Genomic DNA, 15,109 nt, shown 5'->3' with positions numbered 1-15,109 from the left:
AAATCACAAATATGATAACTTAGTAATAAGTAAAATATTAATTTTCATTGAAAAATTACTATTTTATTACTAATTGTTTCCAACAAATAATATTTCCAACTTTATTCTTTATGGACTTCTTCTTGTTTTGGCCCAACCCTTCACTTTTCTCCTTCGGCTAACTCCCCACAAACCCACTCAATGTAGCCCAAAACAATTCAACCAATAATTCAAAGTCAATGAAAGTGTAGACCCAAAGTCAAACCGATTCACAATGGACACTGCTAATTGAGCAATATCTATATATACATTTTTGGAGTACACTTAGCAAATAAATCCTAGAGTTACTAAGTATTTACAAAAAATGCCATTATCATAAATGTTTATCTATTTATTAATATTACAAAATATTTTTGAAAAAATCTTTTAAAAACTATGGCTTCCAAATATAGTAACAAATTGATTTTGTTTCTAAATTTTCCTAAAACATCTCTACCTAATTTAAACATTATTGTATGATTCCTCTTTCACTTTTATATGATCTTATAGTAATTTATTTTGAATTTATATAAAATACATATAATTAATAAAATAATAAAAAAAATTCTGCATATAATGTGATTAAAGTTTTTTTAAACGGACATATATTACTCAATTGATGAAGAAAAAATATGTGTACAATGTCCCACATTGCTTAAAAAATTGGGCAATGGTTTAGAGTCATACTATAAAAAAGACCAAAATAATTCTAAATACAAAACGGGGTATACCACGGGTGAAACCTAGAATTAAAATAAAGATATAATTATATAATCTTAAATGCTAAACAAACCAAAAAAATATAATTTAAAATTTAAAACTTTTAGTTTAAAAAAATCGACCCAGAATATATCGCGGGGTAAATTTTTTTTTGATACAAAATAATATCAAATTATTATAATAGTCCATGATTATAAATGTCTGCCAATATTAATACTATATCATTTCTACACCTACAACTCTTCTAAGTACACATATTTCGACGATATTAATTATAATATAAAATAATTAAACGAATTTTTTTTATTTAATATCAATTTAAAAATCCAATAAATTATAAATTATTATATAAAATAAATAAAATACAATTTTGCCCCACGGTGTACTGCGGGTTAAATTCTAGTATTATTTATTTTCTAATGTTTTTAAAGAAAACTTCAAATTCAGATTTGACTCGAGTGTTAGATTACAGTTTTTTTCCTAAGAAGAAACAGCTAAAACCCAAACATGAAACAACTAAGAAGCTGAATTAACCAAGTCTGCTTGGTACAACTAGAAATTGAATCGGTCCGGTTCACTCGAACCGAGTTTCAATTTTACACGGAAGGACAAGTCAACAACGACAGCGCAGGATCCTTCCCTCGCAATGACGTGTCACCGCCAAATATTTTTTACGTATTAATAAATTCCATCCACCACCATATTCACACGGACCACATGAGATTAAATAATTTATTCAAAATTATACAATAAATTTTAGAAAAACTTATAATTTACCTAACTCATTTCCATCATCTTCGTCTTTGTTTGTTCCCCTGAGAGAGAAAGATCAGAAGATTTTCGAGAGATTCGAGAGAAGAGACGATGAGTTTCCAAGATCTCGAAGCTGGTACTCGATTTCAGACTCCGAATCGTTTTACCGGCGGGAGACAACAGAGACCGTCGTCTCGTGGGGATCCATCTCAGGAGGTCGCCGCCGGGATTTTCAGGATCAGCACGGCTGTCAATTCCTTCTTCCGCCTCGTTAATTCGATCGGAACGCCTAAAGATACTCTTGAATTGCGAGACAAGCTGTTAGTAGCAATTCCTAATCACACTCTTCTGTTGTTAAATCTGTGTTAATTAGGGTTTTGGTTTTTTTTTTTTTTTTTTCATAGATTATTTGCTGCATAACTATGGTATAGAATTTAAAATTGCTTTGTTAATGCGTGACAATTTTGCAAATAATGAGCTTCTCTTTTTAGATTACTTTCATCTATTTGTTCTGTGAATTGTTTTAAAAGTGTTAGGTTCTTTTGTTGGCAGGCAAAAGACAAGGTTACAGATATCAGAATTGGTGAAAAATACTTCAGCTAAACTTAAGGAAGCTAGCGAAGCCGATCTTCATGGAGAAACTAGTGTAAGAAAATGCTTACGATTTTGTTTCCTTCCCATACGATGCTATGAAATGTTAGATGTCTAAGAGAACATTTTCTATTGAACATTTTTTTTTTCTTTTGGTTTAATATTGTCAGTATCTTACCATTTTATTCATGTAGTGGGAGAATTGGTTACTTGATTGATGATCTGTGTATCCTAATTCTGATGTTATGTTTAAATTGCAGCAAATAAAGAAGATTGCGGATGCTAAACTGGCAAAAGATTTCCAATCAGTTCTCAAAGAGTTTCAGAAAGCTCAGAGACTTGCAGCTGAAAGAGAAATAACATATACTCCTGTGGTCACAAAAGAAATACCTACCAGGTAACCTCTTTTGACTAGTTATGTTAAGAAACAGAAGATCATGGTAAATGAATCTCGTTGTTTCCTATGAGAAGGAAAAAAATTGCTGGATTATATACTTGCATGTTATAAAAGAAGATAGCTTGATTAATGTACGATAAACTTTGCGAATGTTCAGAAAGCTTTGAACTTAGGATTGTTTCTGATGGTTTGTGGAATGTGAGTCTCACTTACACATGCTTCATTGTTATGCCACTCATGCAGTTATAATGCACCGGAACTGGATACTGATGAATCTTTAAGGACCTCCCAGCAGCAAACTCTTCTTCTACAATCAAGAAGGTGAGGAGTGTGATTTGATTGTATAATATCATGTTATTTTACTAATTCATTTGATCATTTGTAATGGTAAACATAAACTAAATGTTCAAGCATGCATTTTGCTCGAGAATTCACATTGAAACCATCTTTCACTTATCTTTTGTTCCTTAATGAGATAACTAAGTATCAGTGGAGTAGTTTACATTTGGCACTAACTATGGCCTTAATTTTTAATATAATGCTTTAGAATAGGTTAATCAAATTTTCGATGTTGGTTCTGGTCCTGAAACCCTGTTAAATTCATCTTCTCTGTTTTGGCAGAAAGATGCTATTTACTAACTTTTTATATTCTCATTTCCAGGCAAGAAGTGGTGTTTTTAGATAACGAGATAACATTCAATGAAGCAATTATCGAGGAAAGAGAGCAAGGAATTAGAGAAATTCAAGAACAGATTGGTGAAGTAAATGATATGTTCAAAGATCTAGCTGGTCTTGTGAACCATCAAGGAGTTATTGTCGGTAAGTAACTTAACAATCAGAAATTGTAAATCTCCTTGTTTGTTTTCTTTTTGCCTCTTTAAAAACTCAGAAAAAAAAACTATAATGTGCATTGGCAGATGACATCAACTCTCACATTGATAACTCACATGCTGCAACTACACAAGCCACTGCTCAACTCAGAAAAGCAGCTAAAACTCAAAGATCAAACTCCTCTTTGGTACGCACTAAGAAACTCGCTTCCCAATTTTTCGGTTCTGTGATTTCGTATTTGTAGCAGCTAAAGCTAAGTTTGCTATCTTTTACTTTGTTGCAGACATGTCTACTTATTCTCATTTTTGGGATTGTTCTACTCATTGTCATCATCGTTGTCTTGGTCTAAAGCATCAAGCATCAAACTCCAAGCTTAATCTTCAAGCAGCAAGCGAAGGACAAATCTATGAAACTATACAAAGAGCCATTAAAGATTAATATCTATTGTACAGATTCTTTATATATACTCCATCTTCCCCATTCAATCGAATTGATCTTAACTACTCATCGTGTGAATGTTTTATGTATTAATCCATGGTAAGGATCTTTATGATCAAAAGATATTAAACATGTATTTTTAATAACCACACAAAAATAGTCTTTTTTGGGCATGAATCGGTCAGGGACCAACAGATCACTGTACTGAGATAATTATAATTGAACACGACGAACGTTTTCACACAAAAGTATAATAGAAAGAAACAACACAAAAAACGATCTCTACTTTTATTCACAAGCATGGTAGTAAATCTTTTACGTTTCTTCTATCTCTTTTTTTTTTTTTTTTAAAGTTTTCTGCATCTCCCAGTAAAAATGTAAAGGGTATAAACACCATATATTCCTCCTTCCTTCATATCTCCTTTCACAACTTCCCCTGAAAATCTTATATTGTGAGAAACAAATGATAACTCTCAAGATATACAACAATGCAGAGAAACATCTTTTGAACTTAACGATGTTCTTACCTTTATTTCCTTTGTGCTTCTGAGGAAAGAAGTCCCATTTGGTCAGTAAGATAATTCATTTGTTGTTGATTCCGGGTCCACTCGTTTGGTTCTTGTTCCATTACCATGTCATTATTCTCCACTGATCCAGATAGAATCTCGTCTGTATCTGTCATCGCTGAGCTTTCATCAGAAAAGAACTGTACCCAGAATGGATCTTGGACTCCGGGCAGCTTAGGGACTCCATCCAGTAACTCATCCATCTCGCCCTCTCCTTCTGGAGAAATTGCTTCTAAAACAGCCATTATTGGATCGAAACACTCTCCATTACCCGTCTCACATCCAACTAAATCAGATTCAGGGCTCCAAGAGGCTGCAGGTGCTACTCCTTGAGACGGACTTGGACCTAAATTTGGATGAACCAGACTAGCTTGAGGATGCTGAGCCAAACCTGCTTCGGGTACTTGATTCGTTGCTGAGTGAGCTGCGTTGGGTGAAACCTCAGCCAATGTTACTCCAGAAACTCTATTTGAAAGGTTCCCATTGTCTACAGAGTTAGAACTGGGAACATCACCCAATAAGAAACTGTCAGGATTGTTTGAAACTGATTCATACCGAGGTGAGGTACTAGTATTTAAGAACTGTCGAAGCATAGTTTGGGCTGCTTCGTTTATCGACGGCTGATATCTAACAATCTGACGGTTAAGACCATTAGCCATATGGTCCCCACAATTCTCCTGTTCATCTACCGGAAGTCTCCTCTTTTTGTTGCTTCCTGGAATTTGTCTGTTGCCATCATTATTCTGTTGTACTAACTGGTTTAAGAAACCTGGACTTTGAACAGCCTTTGCTAAAAACGACATCATTTGTTGTTGCCTCTGCTCCATCACCTGAACTTTCTGTCCCACATTCTGCAGTTGGTTTTCGGTAGCTTGCTGTTGCTGCCTTAACCTGACGAGTTCTTGCATAAGAACATTCTTATCCCGCTTAAGTCTTTCCAATTCTTCTTCTATTCCAAACTTCCCCACCTCGACACAAGCGCCAACAGATGAGCTCTGAACTTGAGTTTGTTGCTGATTCTGCTGCACATGCGAAGGTTTCCTCCTAACAATATTCTTCAGTAGTTGTTTTTGGCCTCTAAGAAATCCCTCATTTGCAAATTCCCATCGATCTGGATCAACTTTTCTGAAACCCTGAACATAAGAATACAGAGAGACTATTATAAAGGTCCAAATTCAAATTGAAGTTGCTTAATATTGTGGAAGTAGAAAAGCCAACATAGAGTTATTGTACAAAACAGGTAGACTAGAAAACAGTCCATATTAGTTATATGTTCTAGTTATAGCATAAGTTTGAGAAGAAAACAAATTATCCACACTATGCCTGGGTGCAGCACAAAATCACTTAAGGAAAGTAATAATTCTTACTTTATCAAAAAAAAAATGTACCTGGACGGACATATACAAACGAAAGCAAAGCTAATGTTCAGAGAACTGATAGACATTCTGTTTTGTGATTTAGAGCTACAAGGCAGAAAGCAATTGAGGAAACCAAATCTTCAGACATATGTGACAGTGAGCCTGCAAAGTTCTGTGGAACCTTTTGGTGAGTAGAAAGATTGACATGGCTTTAAAAAGAATCCAACACAACCATGGATCTAGTCACTACACAACCATGCTCAGCTATATGGTTTAAGAAGAAGAGACTGAACCAAGACTAAAACCCTTCAAACTTCAACATTTCACGATTTCCCCCAAATTGTACCACGAAAAACGATCACTTTCGAAAAAACACTAACACAAACAGAGATGCTTACATAAGTATTTAACTGTCTGACGAAGCTGGAGAAATTGTTGTGCTTGAAATACTTGGGTAAGAGCACCTTCGAGAACTCCGGGACACTCCAGACGACGAAGCTGTTGTTCCCGCTGCTCCAAGACACGACCTCATTGGTCAACGGATCATCAACCATGTCGTAGGTTTTGCTCAAGAAAGGCGGCACGGAGTTCACCGGCGGTGGTATAGACGACGTATTCGAGTTCGGCGACGGTACGGATTCGGGAACCGGTTCCATAACTACGAATGAAAAAGCAAGAGTTAGTTCACCAAAGCTTGATCGATTGATTGATCCTGAAAATTTCTTCCGTTCTTCGCGAGCTCAAACACCTTGCAAGACTCTCTCTCTCTCTCTCAAGTGTTAAAGACCCAATCTTTGATCTTTTCCCTTCAAGCCGAAGAAAAAATGACTTCTCCAGAACAGTCATGGCCATTTTGGTTTAAGTTTCTTCGGTTCAATTCAGTTCGGTATGTACGACTCTGTTTGGTTATAACAAATAGATTTTTCCTTTAGAATTCGGTTTGGTAGACACTATTTGGACTTGCTTCGGATTAATTCGGTTTAAAAGTACACGTAGCAGCATCGATAGCAGCTTTTTCTGTGACGCTACTTTTTCTGGGTGAGTTTCGTACGTGGCATATTATAAACCGTTAAAATAATAAGATTATATTTGTCCGGTCGTTAAATAATTATGTATATAAAAAGCCACGTAGGTCGAAGTGTAACTTTCCTGGCTCTTATCTCTCTGACTATCTTTGATTAATATCCCTCTTCTAAAGATCCTCGCCTACCCTGATCATTCTCCTCTTAATTATTAGATTTTTTTCAGCCTCGATTAATGACTAATCCCTTCAAAATATCAGTCATCCAATTATTTTTTTTCTTTATCTGATTAATTCCTGTCTAATCCGATTATTTTCCGTCTATATATATCCCGATTATTTTTTGATTGCAAGTATAAAACAACTTTTATTTTGTTGTTCAAACATTTGAATTAGAAATTTGTGATATTTTATAATAATTTATGTTTAAATTTTATTAAAATTATAAATTTTTAATTAAAAATTATAAATATTTACCTTAAAATGTATTTTTATGTGGTTATTTAAAAACAATATTAAATTAATATATTTTTAAAATATTAAAATAACTCTAAAACTAGTCTCCAATTAATCTAGGTCTCCATTTAATCTAGGATCATATCGAACGGACTAGCCCCTAGGGATTTTTCAAACAAGGATTAATACTGACACTCGTTAAATCATTGGAACTTAAGGAATTTGAAGTGAAACAAAACGAAATACAAACAAAAGCGATGAATCTGGTCGCTGTTCATCGCGTTTCCTTGGAATGCATTTCGCGTTTCTCTTTGATCCATCGAGAATTAGGCGAGGGGTTATCCGGTCGTCGGATTGTGAATTCGCGTGGACGGAATCGGCCAATTCGGCGGTTGCATGCGGTGACGGCGGGTTTGATAACCAGCGCTGACTCGTTCGAGGTAGGGCGGCTTATCGGAAGCTACGGATTCATGAATGTAACTAGGTACTATCACTGGATTTTGTTTTCTCTCTCTAGCTGGAGATATCTCTAATTTATATCGAAATCGAGTGTGTATGTGGAAGATATGAGGTGAGGAAAATGCTCAAAGATGTATATGCAAAGTCTATAATTATCACAGGTTTATGCAGTGCATACGTGAGCTTAGCAATTATTTGAAGGGTCTAAAATCTCATGAACTTCACTTTCGTTAATCTTATTGAATCTATGTGTGTTGTGAAGTGGGTTACATTGACTTACCTTATAATTATTGTGCATCTTGCTTTTGCTAGATTCTTATTATTCACCTTATAATTATTGTGCATTTTGCTCTTTTATACCCCTAGCTATACAGGGCTGCAGTCAGGATCTGACTTTGAATATACTTCTGATGATATTGGGCGATTAAAATCTCAAGATATTGGAGAAGGTGGCGTTAAGATCAGGTGCACTTTCGGCGTTAAGTAGACAATGTATTAGACGGTGATTTATTTGGTCAAGTTAAAAATGTATTAGCCACAGCAGTTTGTATGCAGACTATATGAAGGAAGAATATCTCAGGGTCCATTTCGAGGAACGCCTATTGTCTTTAAGGTTAATCTGTTTTCCAGAAGGCAATTTCCATTTTTCATGAGTCTCTCTACATTCTGGGCATATTAGAATCATCCTTATTAGAATCATCAAACTTCATTTTGGTCTTAAATTGCTTTCCGTTCGTTCTTTGTATCACATACTTGTCTCTGTAAAGGTCTATCCGGGACAGCGTGCTGGTGGAGTTGAGGCTGACATGATGGCAGCAAACGAGCTTAATGCACACTCTTTTCTCCAGGTTAGATAAATAGCCATGCAAAAATGCTAAATGGATTCTTAGAATTACATCTCATCGGTGGCTAATAGTAGAATCACCTTGTTATTCTGTTTGTCTATATAGAGCAAACGCCTGCCTGCTAATCTGCTTATACTTGTTGGTGGCTTTGAGACACAACTTGGGGAACAGGTCAGACTTACAATTTGAGGCACTTGAGTGTAGTTTGTTGAATCTAAGCTGCACTAGTTTGTGGATATTTGGCATACCTTATGGAACATAGGTTAAATTGATTCCTTCATATAGTGGCTGGCTTTTCGTGATGGAGGGAAAGATAGTGCAGCTGACTATGCGCAAACTGCAAGTGAAAAAACATCCAGAGCTCTCTCCCAAGGAGTATGGAATCCTTATGAAAAAGAGCAGATGATGAAACGAAGGAGAAACTTTGTCATTAAGATCCTACAGGGTGCAATGAAAGGTCTAGCCTTTATGCATGATAATGACAGGTTACACCAAAGCCTCGGGCCATCCTCAATTGTTCTCAAGTATGTTTCCCTATGAGCATGTGAAAGTGATAGCATACATACCTCTCTCTCAATATTAGTGTATCATGTCTCTACTAATTCAGTCGATTTTTCTTTCTGGTGAATTTATCTTTAGTACACCAGCGGAACGAGAAGCCATCTATTTAATACCGCGGCTGCGAGATCTAGCCTTTTCTGTTGACATAAGGTTCCCTCGCTCTTCTCATCTCTCCCTGATTGATTATCTACCCTCAGCTATTGTAGTTTTTTTTTTATATATATATTTCGCCATTTTGGTCTTGCTGCTTATAACTGGAACTAGCATTCTTAAGATAATGTTGGTTTTCCTCAACTCTCTGTTAATAGACTGAGCATACATTACAGGCCTTCATGCTTGGAAGAAGGAGCCACTTCTGGTTCACTGTCAGAGCAACTTTGGCGAAGGGCAACTGCTGCTGGTGCTTTCACAGTTTTTGAGAAAAGAGCTTTTGGGATTGCAGATGACATGTAATACTTTTGCTTTCTAAGTCTTTCATCTTTTAATTTGCAAATGTTCTTTGATAAAGGTTTAACACATTCTTGTGGTTTACAGATATGAAGCCGGTCTTCTTTTTGCATACTTAGCCTTTGTTCCATTCTGTGAAGCAGGCGTAATGGATTCTCTTTCTCTCCAGGCAAGAACAAAAGATCTCCTATTGATCCAATAAATGTATCAGCTCTGTTTGTGCTGAATATATCTTCTTTAAACCGTTCTTTGTTTAACCGTGATTTAATCTGATGAACTGCAGAGGTTACTGGAAAACACTTTCCGGTTGGATATCGAGGCTGTAAGAGAGTACGCCTCTTGCTATCTCCCGATTAACTAACATTCTCTATAGTCATAACTTAAATTTGTTAAAAGTTACAAAAATAGCTTTTCACTTTAGCGCCAAAGAGCCGTTGTATTCAGTTAGTCGATTATTACTCCAAGTTACTGTGTGTTTGAAAAACCTCACTAATTTCTTTTACAGGTACTGTTTGGCTGATGAACGCCTCGAAGAAGCTGTGAAGTTTCTGGATCTTGGTGATAGAGCTGGTTGGGAATTACTCCAGGTATTTGGTCAATCCAATTTTCTCTGCATCGTTGTTCCTAGTAAAAAAGTAAAACAACTGAACTCTGATCTAAAGTTAAATAAAAATGGAAATGGTAATGAAAAGAAAATATAGAGAAACATGGAGTCGAGATGTTGAGAAAGCCTATATATATAGTCAACTGATTAAACCTTACTAAATGTTAAACCCGATATTAATTTTCACGTTTGGAAAGTTTTGGTCACTTAACCAATATTGTCTCTGCATATGGTGTTTTTGGTAGGCAATGTTGAACGCTGACCATAGGAAGCGGCCAATGGCGGAAGCTGTTCTTAGTCACCGATTTTTGAACGGCGTTGTTTAATTGACAATAGATGGAGATTATGTAATTCCGTAATTATTGACAACTATTAATCCTTGATCCATGTTCTGAATATATAATCATATCTCGTGGGTTCTATATCAATCATATATCAGTAACAGTCTTGGTACCGGGTTATGTGACCAACTAAGCATTGGCAACACACAGGTTTAGGGTGGTCTTATTCATCAACTTCTTTGAGATTCTGTAAGTTTTTACATAATTCGTCTAAATTTGAGATGATAAATTAAATGAATTACCTAAAATAAATAAGTTACTTGTGAATTTGTGATGTTAAGTGATTTCATCGAAATGAGTGATGATATTACCCCAAAATATGATATTCTAAGATTGTTTTGTTATTGTCACCATTCTGTCCAAACCAAACCAAAAAAACTAAACAGTAGAATGTCCAAAGAAGAGAATGATGAAGATGCACGTGCTTGTTAGTCGCAAGGCACGTGAGATGAGCCGAAGAATCAAAGATGGTTCGCTTGAAACCATAACGATGTGTGGGGAAGACGGCAAAGCAATCAAGCAAGCATATAGCTTCCCTTGCTCTTCTTTCTCCAAAAGTCGTTTCTTTTTGACATTTCTTTCGATTCCCACTTGACTCTGCGTGAAACCTTTGCAGATCAACAAACCCATCTTCGGATTCTGGAAACCCTAACCCACCCGGATCCGATTCAGACAAACGGGTTAGAGACCGATTTGATCTCGAACTCGATTCTTTCTCAAATGAAAAGTTGTTAAAAAAATTTCAGGTTGTTTGAGTCTTAATCATCTCGATCAATGTCGCGTTTTCCCCGTGGATTCGTGGAGAATTCATCAATGGAGGAACCCAAAATCGGTCGTCGTCCAACTATTTGCTTCCGGCCAATAAACCCTTCTGATTTAGAACGTTTGGAGCAAATCCATCGCGACATATTCCCAATTAGGTAAATAAATACCTTTGATCCGAAGATTTTATTTGTGATCTGGTTTTGGGATTTGACTTTCCTTTCTTGGAAGTGTCTCATCAAAGCATTTGCATTGTTCAGGTATGAGTCTGAGTTTTTTCAGAATGTTGTCAACGGAGGTGATATCGTCTCTTGGGCTGCTGTTGATCGGAGCCGCCCTGATGGTCATTCTGAAGAACTTATTGGATTTGTTACTGCCAAAATCGTGCTTGCCAAAGAAAGCGAAGTGAGTTTCTTTCTCTTTTGTTTCAGGTGTCTTGTCTTCCTTTCTCATGGTCTAGTTTAAGTGTATATTTTGAATGTCCGAAATGCGTTTCTTACAATTTGATAAGATAAGATTCAGTTCGTAACGTTTTAAGTTTTGAATGGCTTTTTTCTTTTTTAAGAAGCTGCAAGGTTTTGTAAAGTGTAGATTTTGAATGTTGTCTATCAATTTCATAATGTCATATGGTTTAAGAGTGAATTTTAAAGCCGTGTACATTAGATGGGTTAATTACAAAAGTTCTAGAAAATCAAAGGTCGCCACTTTTGTAACATCTTGATTATGATCTAAACTTATTTTATACTTGTTCGTTTAATGTTAGAGTCAAGGGTTATTATTTTTTTGGTTATATATATGTTTGATAGTTTTCTATGTCTTGTACAGATATCAGATCTAATAAGATATGACTCGTCGAAGGGAGAGGAGACATTGGTGTACATCTTAACACTTGGAGTTGTAGAAACATACAGAAAACGTGGAATAGGTATATCGATTTTGACCCAATGTAGTAAACCGATGATTTGGATATTTGTTGATGGCTTGATGCTTTTCTTCCATTGCTTGGTTTGTTAATATTAAGTTGTGCAACTTGTTTGTGCAGCTAAGTCGCTTATTAATGAGGTCGTCAAATACGCTTGTGGTATCCCTGTGTGCCGTGGTGTTTACCTTCATGTGATTGCACACAACAATCCCGCAATCCGGTTGTACAAAAGAATGTCTTTCAGATGTGTAAGGAGGTTACACGGATTCTACTTAATCAACGGACAGCATTTCGATTCCTACTTGTTCGTCTACTTTATCAACGGCTCTCGCTCTCCTTGCTCACCCTTGTATGTACAAAACACAAGTATTTTTTGCATTCTAAATTATTTTTGCTGTGATGTTTCTTTGCGGTTTCTTCATAGATGGGGTTATCGTTGAATCATGGCTGCATTGCAGAGATCTTGCGGTGTTGGTTCTGAATTATATGAGGAGCGGAATCAAATCAGTCGCATCAAAGCTGACGATGAACCACGAAGAGAAAGGCTCGAAATGGCTTAAAAGCAAAGACAACACGCGGTGTCTCTTGCCCACTCAGACCAAACGAAACCTTGCATCCGAAAGAGTTTCATCCGGGTACGATTACGTATAGTGACCGTCTCCGATTCACAGACTTTGTAAAATCAAAATGTCTTCCATTAAGCTCTGGTTACGATCCTATTGTGTGTGTGTTCTGTGTAGAATAAAAATGTAAATATTGTGATAGTTGAAGACAAGTCTTAGAATTAGCTCTGTGCTTTATGGCGAATACTAGCATAAGCTCATAATTTACTCAAAATTACAAAAAAAAAAAACCCCAATTTTTGTTAGGAACCGGATTCTTCTTCAATTCTGATCGTGAACACCTTCGCTCTAATTGGGGGCTAATTCACATGACACTGAACTAGCTTGAGATGTTTAAACACATGAAGAAAAGTTCTATTCAGACCAGTTTGAATTGAGTATTAATACATACATATACAGATCGGTAATACTTTATATATATCCGAAAAATCGAAATCGATCAGAACCGAAACCAATATTCAACATCCTAGGTTCATAGTGTTTGGAATGTTAAGACCAAAATTTTCTGGACTCCTATAAAGGTAAATTACTAACTAACTAGTAGTCCTGTAGTAGTAAACTACTTCAGTTCACCACTGTGAAGGTTTATATTGTAATTAAAAAAAGAATACGGATTAGTATAATGAAAGTGCAGGAGCTTGTATACAATTTATTCAATAGAAAAAGAAAAAAGAAAAAAAAAAAAAAAAAAAAGGAACGAGGGAAAGGGGAATTTTTGTTTCACCGTGCATTAGGGTTCAGTTTCACCGTTCATTAGGGGAATTTTTGTTTCACCGTTCAAGAAGGAACGGAAACATAGAATTAGGGTTCAGTTTCACCGTGCATCAGAATTGATCTTGGGTTCGAATATTTGATCGTAGAAGAGGTAAATTGATCTTGGGTTCGGTTCAAGTAAGTCAAATATCCTCTCTTTTTTGCAGATAATTTATTGGGTAAATCTCACTGCTATTTCGGTTCAATGAAAATTTGATAAACGGAAAATTGTCCTAGAACAAGTTTGACAATGAGAAGAAGAAATCCAAGTCTTTAAAGTTTTAATTGCTTAATTACTAGTTTGAATGTTTTTGTTATGTTTAATAACCAGGTGATAATCGAGTATGGTTTATTTTCAGCAAGTTTTTAGCTTACAGAGATTTATTTGTATGGTTTTAGATAATGCTTTGTCAGAACTGTGCGAAAATTTATCATATTTTGCCTAGCTTATGAATTGTGTTTGTTCTGCAGATTCTAAGTAAAAGAGTCTAGTAGTTAAGATGTCAGTGAGAGCTAGGAGGATTGTTTCTGGTAGGTCAGATACTGTAGCAGCTAATTTTGCGTTTGATCCGTTAAATGATGACAAAATTATAAGAAATAGGCTTCTCACACGCACGACCACCACCAGAGGCGAACCTCCATTGAAGAAGCTTCAGAAGAAATTCACTTCTTTCGTTATCGAACTAGACAAAGAAGAAGATAACTACAGTGACTGTGGTAGGCTCGCCAAAGCTTTCTTGCAAGAACTTTCCGCTTTTGAGATTCCGCTTCTTAAGAGCCATGCGGTTGTTGCTGCCAATCTTAGGGAAAAGGAGAACTTCAACGAGTTGAAAGATGAGACGAATAGGCAGATAATGCAGGCACAAGCTGATATAGAAGATCTTAAGAAACAGCTCGAAGAGAGTAAGATAGAGAGACAGCAGAAAGAGGAGTGTGAAGCCATTAGGAAACTTATCTCTGCGCAGCCACCGAGGTCAGAGACACAGAAAGTTATACATGAATTGAAGAAGGAGATTGCAGAACTCGAGGCTGAGAACACAGCAAGTTGGAGACTTCTTGAGCTAAGGAAGAAGCAGTTTGCATTGTTGTTGCATGTGGTATGTCGATTTTACGGGTTTTGTTGTGTGTTTATAGCTAAGATTCTGAACAAAATTTTGCCTTTCTCGCGTTTCTTTGTGTTTACCGCTAAATCTAACTTTAATTTGTTTTGGTATTATTATGTACAGGTGGATGAGTTGCAGGAGACAATAGAGGATGAACAGAAGAATATGGTGGAAGAAATGCAGAGGAACATTACCGCCGATGGCGCTGAAGCCATGTCCATCGATTAGCTCCTAATCTTAGCTACTTTGTCTTCTCTTGAATGCTAAAGAAACCTTTCATTGATAAGAAGAATCTGTTTCATAAATTTCTGGTTTCTGGTTACCTCAGAACCAAAATTGCTATGAAAAGCCGCACTCGTTGTTGCAGAACTCGTCAAAAATAAGGCTATGTATGTTTCTTTTTAACTTGCAGATTCGGAAAAAAAAAATGGCAGATCTTCTCAAGCTTTTGAGGACTATGTAAAGTGTAAACAGCTGGTTTTCATAAACCGGACCGGTAAGAGAAAGTGTTTTATTTTGAAACACTAAACCAATTTTGGT

The 15,109-nt window shown here is 36.1% G+C and overlaps 5 protein-coding genes across 9 annotated transcripts; 4 read left to right on the top strand and 1 right to left on the bottom strand.

Moving 5' to 3' along the window:
• The first annotated feature begins 1,481 nt into the window (after positions 1-1,481).
• On the top strand, positions 1,482-3,880 carry LOC9307807 (syntaxin-21). Its single transcript, XM_002873750.2, has 7 exons — positions 1,482-1,811; positions 2,044-2,137; positions 2,343-2,479; positions 2,723-2,800; positions 3,141-3,298; positions 3,397-3,497; positions 3,594-3,880. The coding sequence occupies exons 1-7, from the start codon at positions 1,603-1,605 to the stop codon at positions 3,657-3,659; spliced, it is 843 nt and encodes a 280-aa protein (XP_002873796.1). The 5' UTR covers positions 1,482-1,602; the 3' UTR covers positions 3,660-3,880.
• Positions 3,881-3,944: 64 nt separating this feature from the next.
• LOC9309864 (heat stress transcription factor A-1b) lies at positions 3,945-6,563 on the bottom strand. 3 transcript variants are annotated; one of them, XM_021022278.1, is made up of 4 exons: positions 6,071-6,495; positions 4,870-5,447; positions 4,276-4,779; positions 3,945-4,184 (listed from the first exon to the last, which is right to left on the bottom strand). In XM_021022278.1, the coding sequence occupies exons 1-3, from the start codon at positions 6,326-6,328 to the stop codon at positions 4,278-4,280; spliced, it is 1,338 nt and encodes a 445-aa protein (XP_020877937.1). In that variant the 5' UTR covers positions 6,329-6,495; the 3' UTR covers positions 3,945-4,184; positions 4,276-4,277. The 3 variants fall into 3 exon arrangements, with proteins under 3 accessions (XP_020877937.1, XP_020877938.1, XP_020877936.1); XM_021022279.1 differs by adding an exon at positions 5,703-5,844 and having other exon boundaries at positions 4,276-5,447; positions 6,071-6,167; XM_021022277.1 differs by having other exon boundaries at positions 4,276-5,447; positions 6,071-6,563.
• Positions 6,564-7,304: 741 nt separating this feature from the next.
• LOC9309863 lies at positions 7,305-10,512 on the top strand. The gene is made up of 12 exons (XM_002873749.2): positions 7,305-7,633; positions 7,975-8,073; positions 8,164-8,221; positions 8,376-8,456; positions 8,559-8,624; positions 8,739-8,977; positions 9,093-9,164; positions 9,341-9,463; positions 9,549-9,630; positions 9,745-9,791; positions 9,967-10,048; positions 10,311-10,512. The coding sequence occupies exons 1-12, from the start codon at positions 7,407-7,409 to the stop codon at positions 10,389-10,391; spliced, it is 1,257 nt and encodes a 418-aa protein (XP_002873795.1). The 5' UTR covers positions 7,305-7,406; the 3' UTR covers positions 10,392-10,512.
• Positions 10,513-10,796: 284 nt separating this feature from the next.
• On the top strand, positions 10,797-12,897 carry LOC9309861 (histone acetyltransferase MCC1). Of its 2 annotated transcripts, XM_021023668.1 has the most exons (6): positions 10,797-11,086; positions 11,153-11,326; positions 11,429-11,573; positions 11,994-12,093; positions 12,211-12,414; positions 12,515-12,897. In XM_021023668.1, the coding sequence occupies exons 2-6, from the start codon at positions 11,181-11,183 to the stop codon at positions 12,739-12,741; spliced, it is 822 nt and encodes a 273-aa protein (XP_020879327.1). In that variant the 5' UTR covers positions 10,797-11,086; positions 11,153-11,180; the 3' UTR covers positions 12,742-12,897. The 2 variants fall into 2 exon arrangements, with proteins under 2 accessions (XP_020879327.1, XP_020879328.1); XM_021023669.1 differs by having other exon boundaries at positions 10,803-11,326; positions 12,211-12,439; positions 12,549-12,897.
• Positions 12,898-13,429: 532 nt separating this feature from the next.
• On the top strand, positions 13,430-14,997 carry LOC9309860 (THO complex subunit 7A). Of its 2 annotated transcripts, none has more exons than XM_021023670.1 (3): positions 13,430-13,578; positions 13,938-14,563; positions 14,693-14,997. In XM_021023670.1, exons 2-3 carry the CDS (start codon positions 13,967-13,969, stop codon positions 14,795-14,797), a joined length of 702 nt encoding a protein of 233 aa, XP_020879329.1. In that variant the 5' UTR covers positions 13,430-13,578; positions 13,938-13,966; the 3' UTR covers positions 14,798-14,997. The 2 variants fall into 2 exon arrangements, with proteins under 2 accessions (XP_020879329.1, XP_002873792.1); XM_002873746.2 differs by having other exon boundaries at positions 13,430-13,604.
• The last annotated feature ends 112 nt before the right edge of the window (positions 14,998-15,109 follow it).

The sequence above is a fragment of the Arabidopsis lyrata genome (assembly GCF_000004255.2).
Source record: "Arabidopsis lyrata subsp. lyrata unplaced genomic scaffold ARALYscaffold_6, whole genome shotgun sequence".
NCBI lineage: Eukaryota > Viridiplantae > Streptophyta > Magnoliopsida > Brassicales > Brassicaceae > Arabidopsis > Arabidopsis lyrata.
This window is presented reverse-complemented; position numbering and strand designations above follow the sequence as displayed.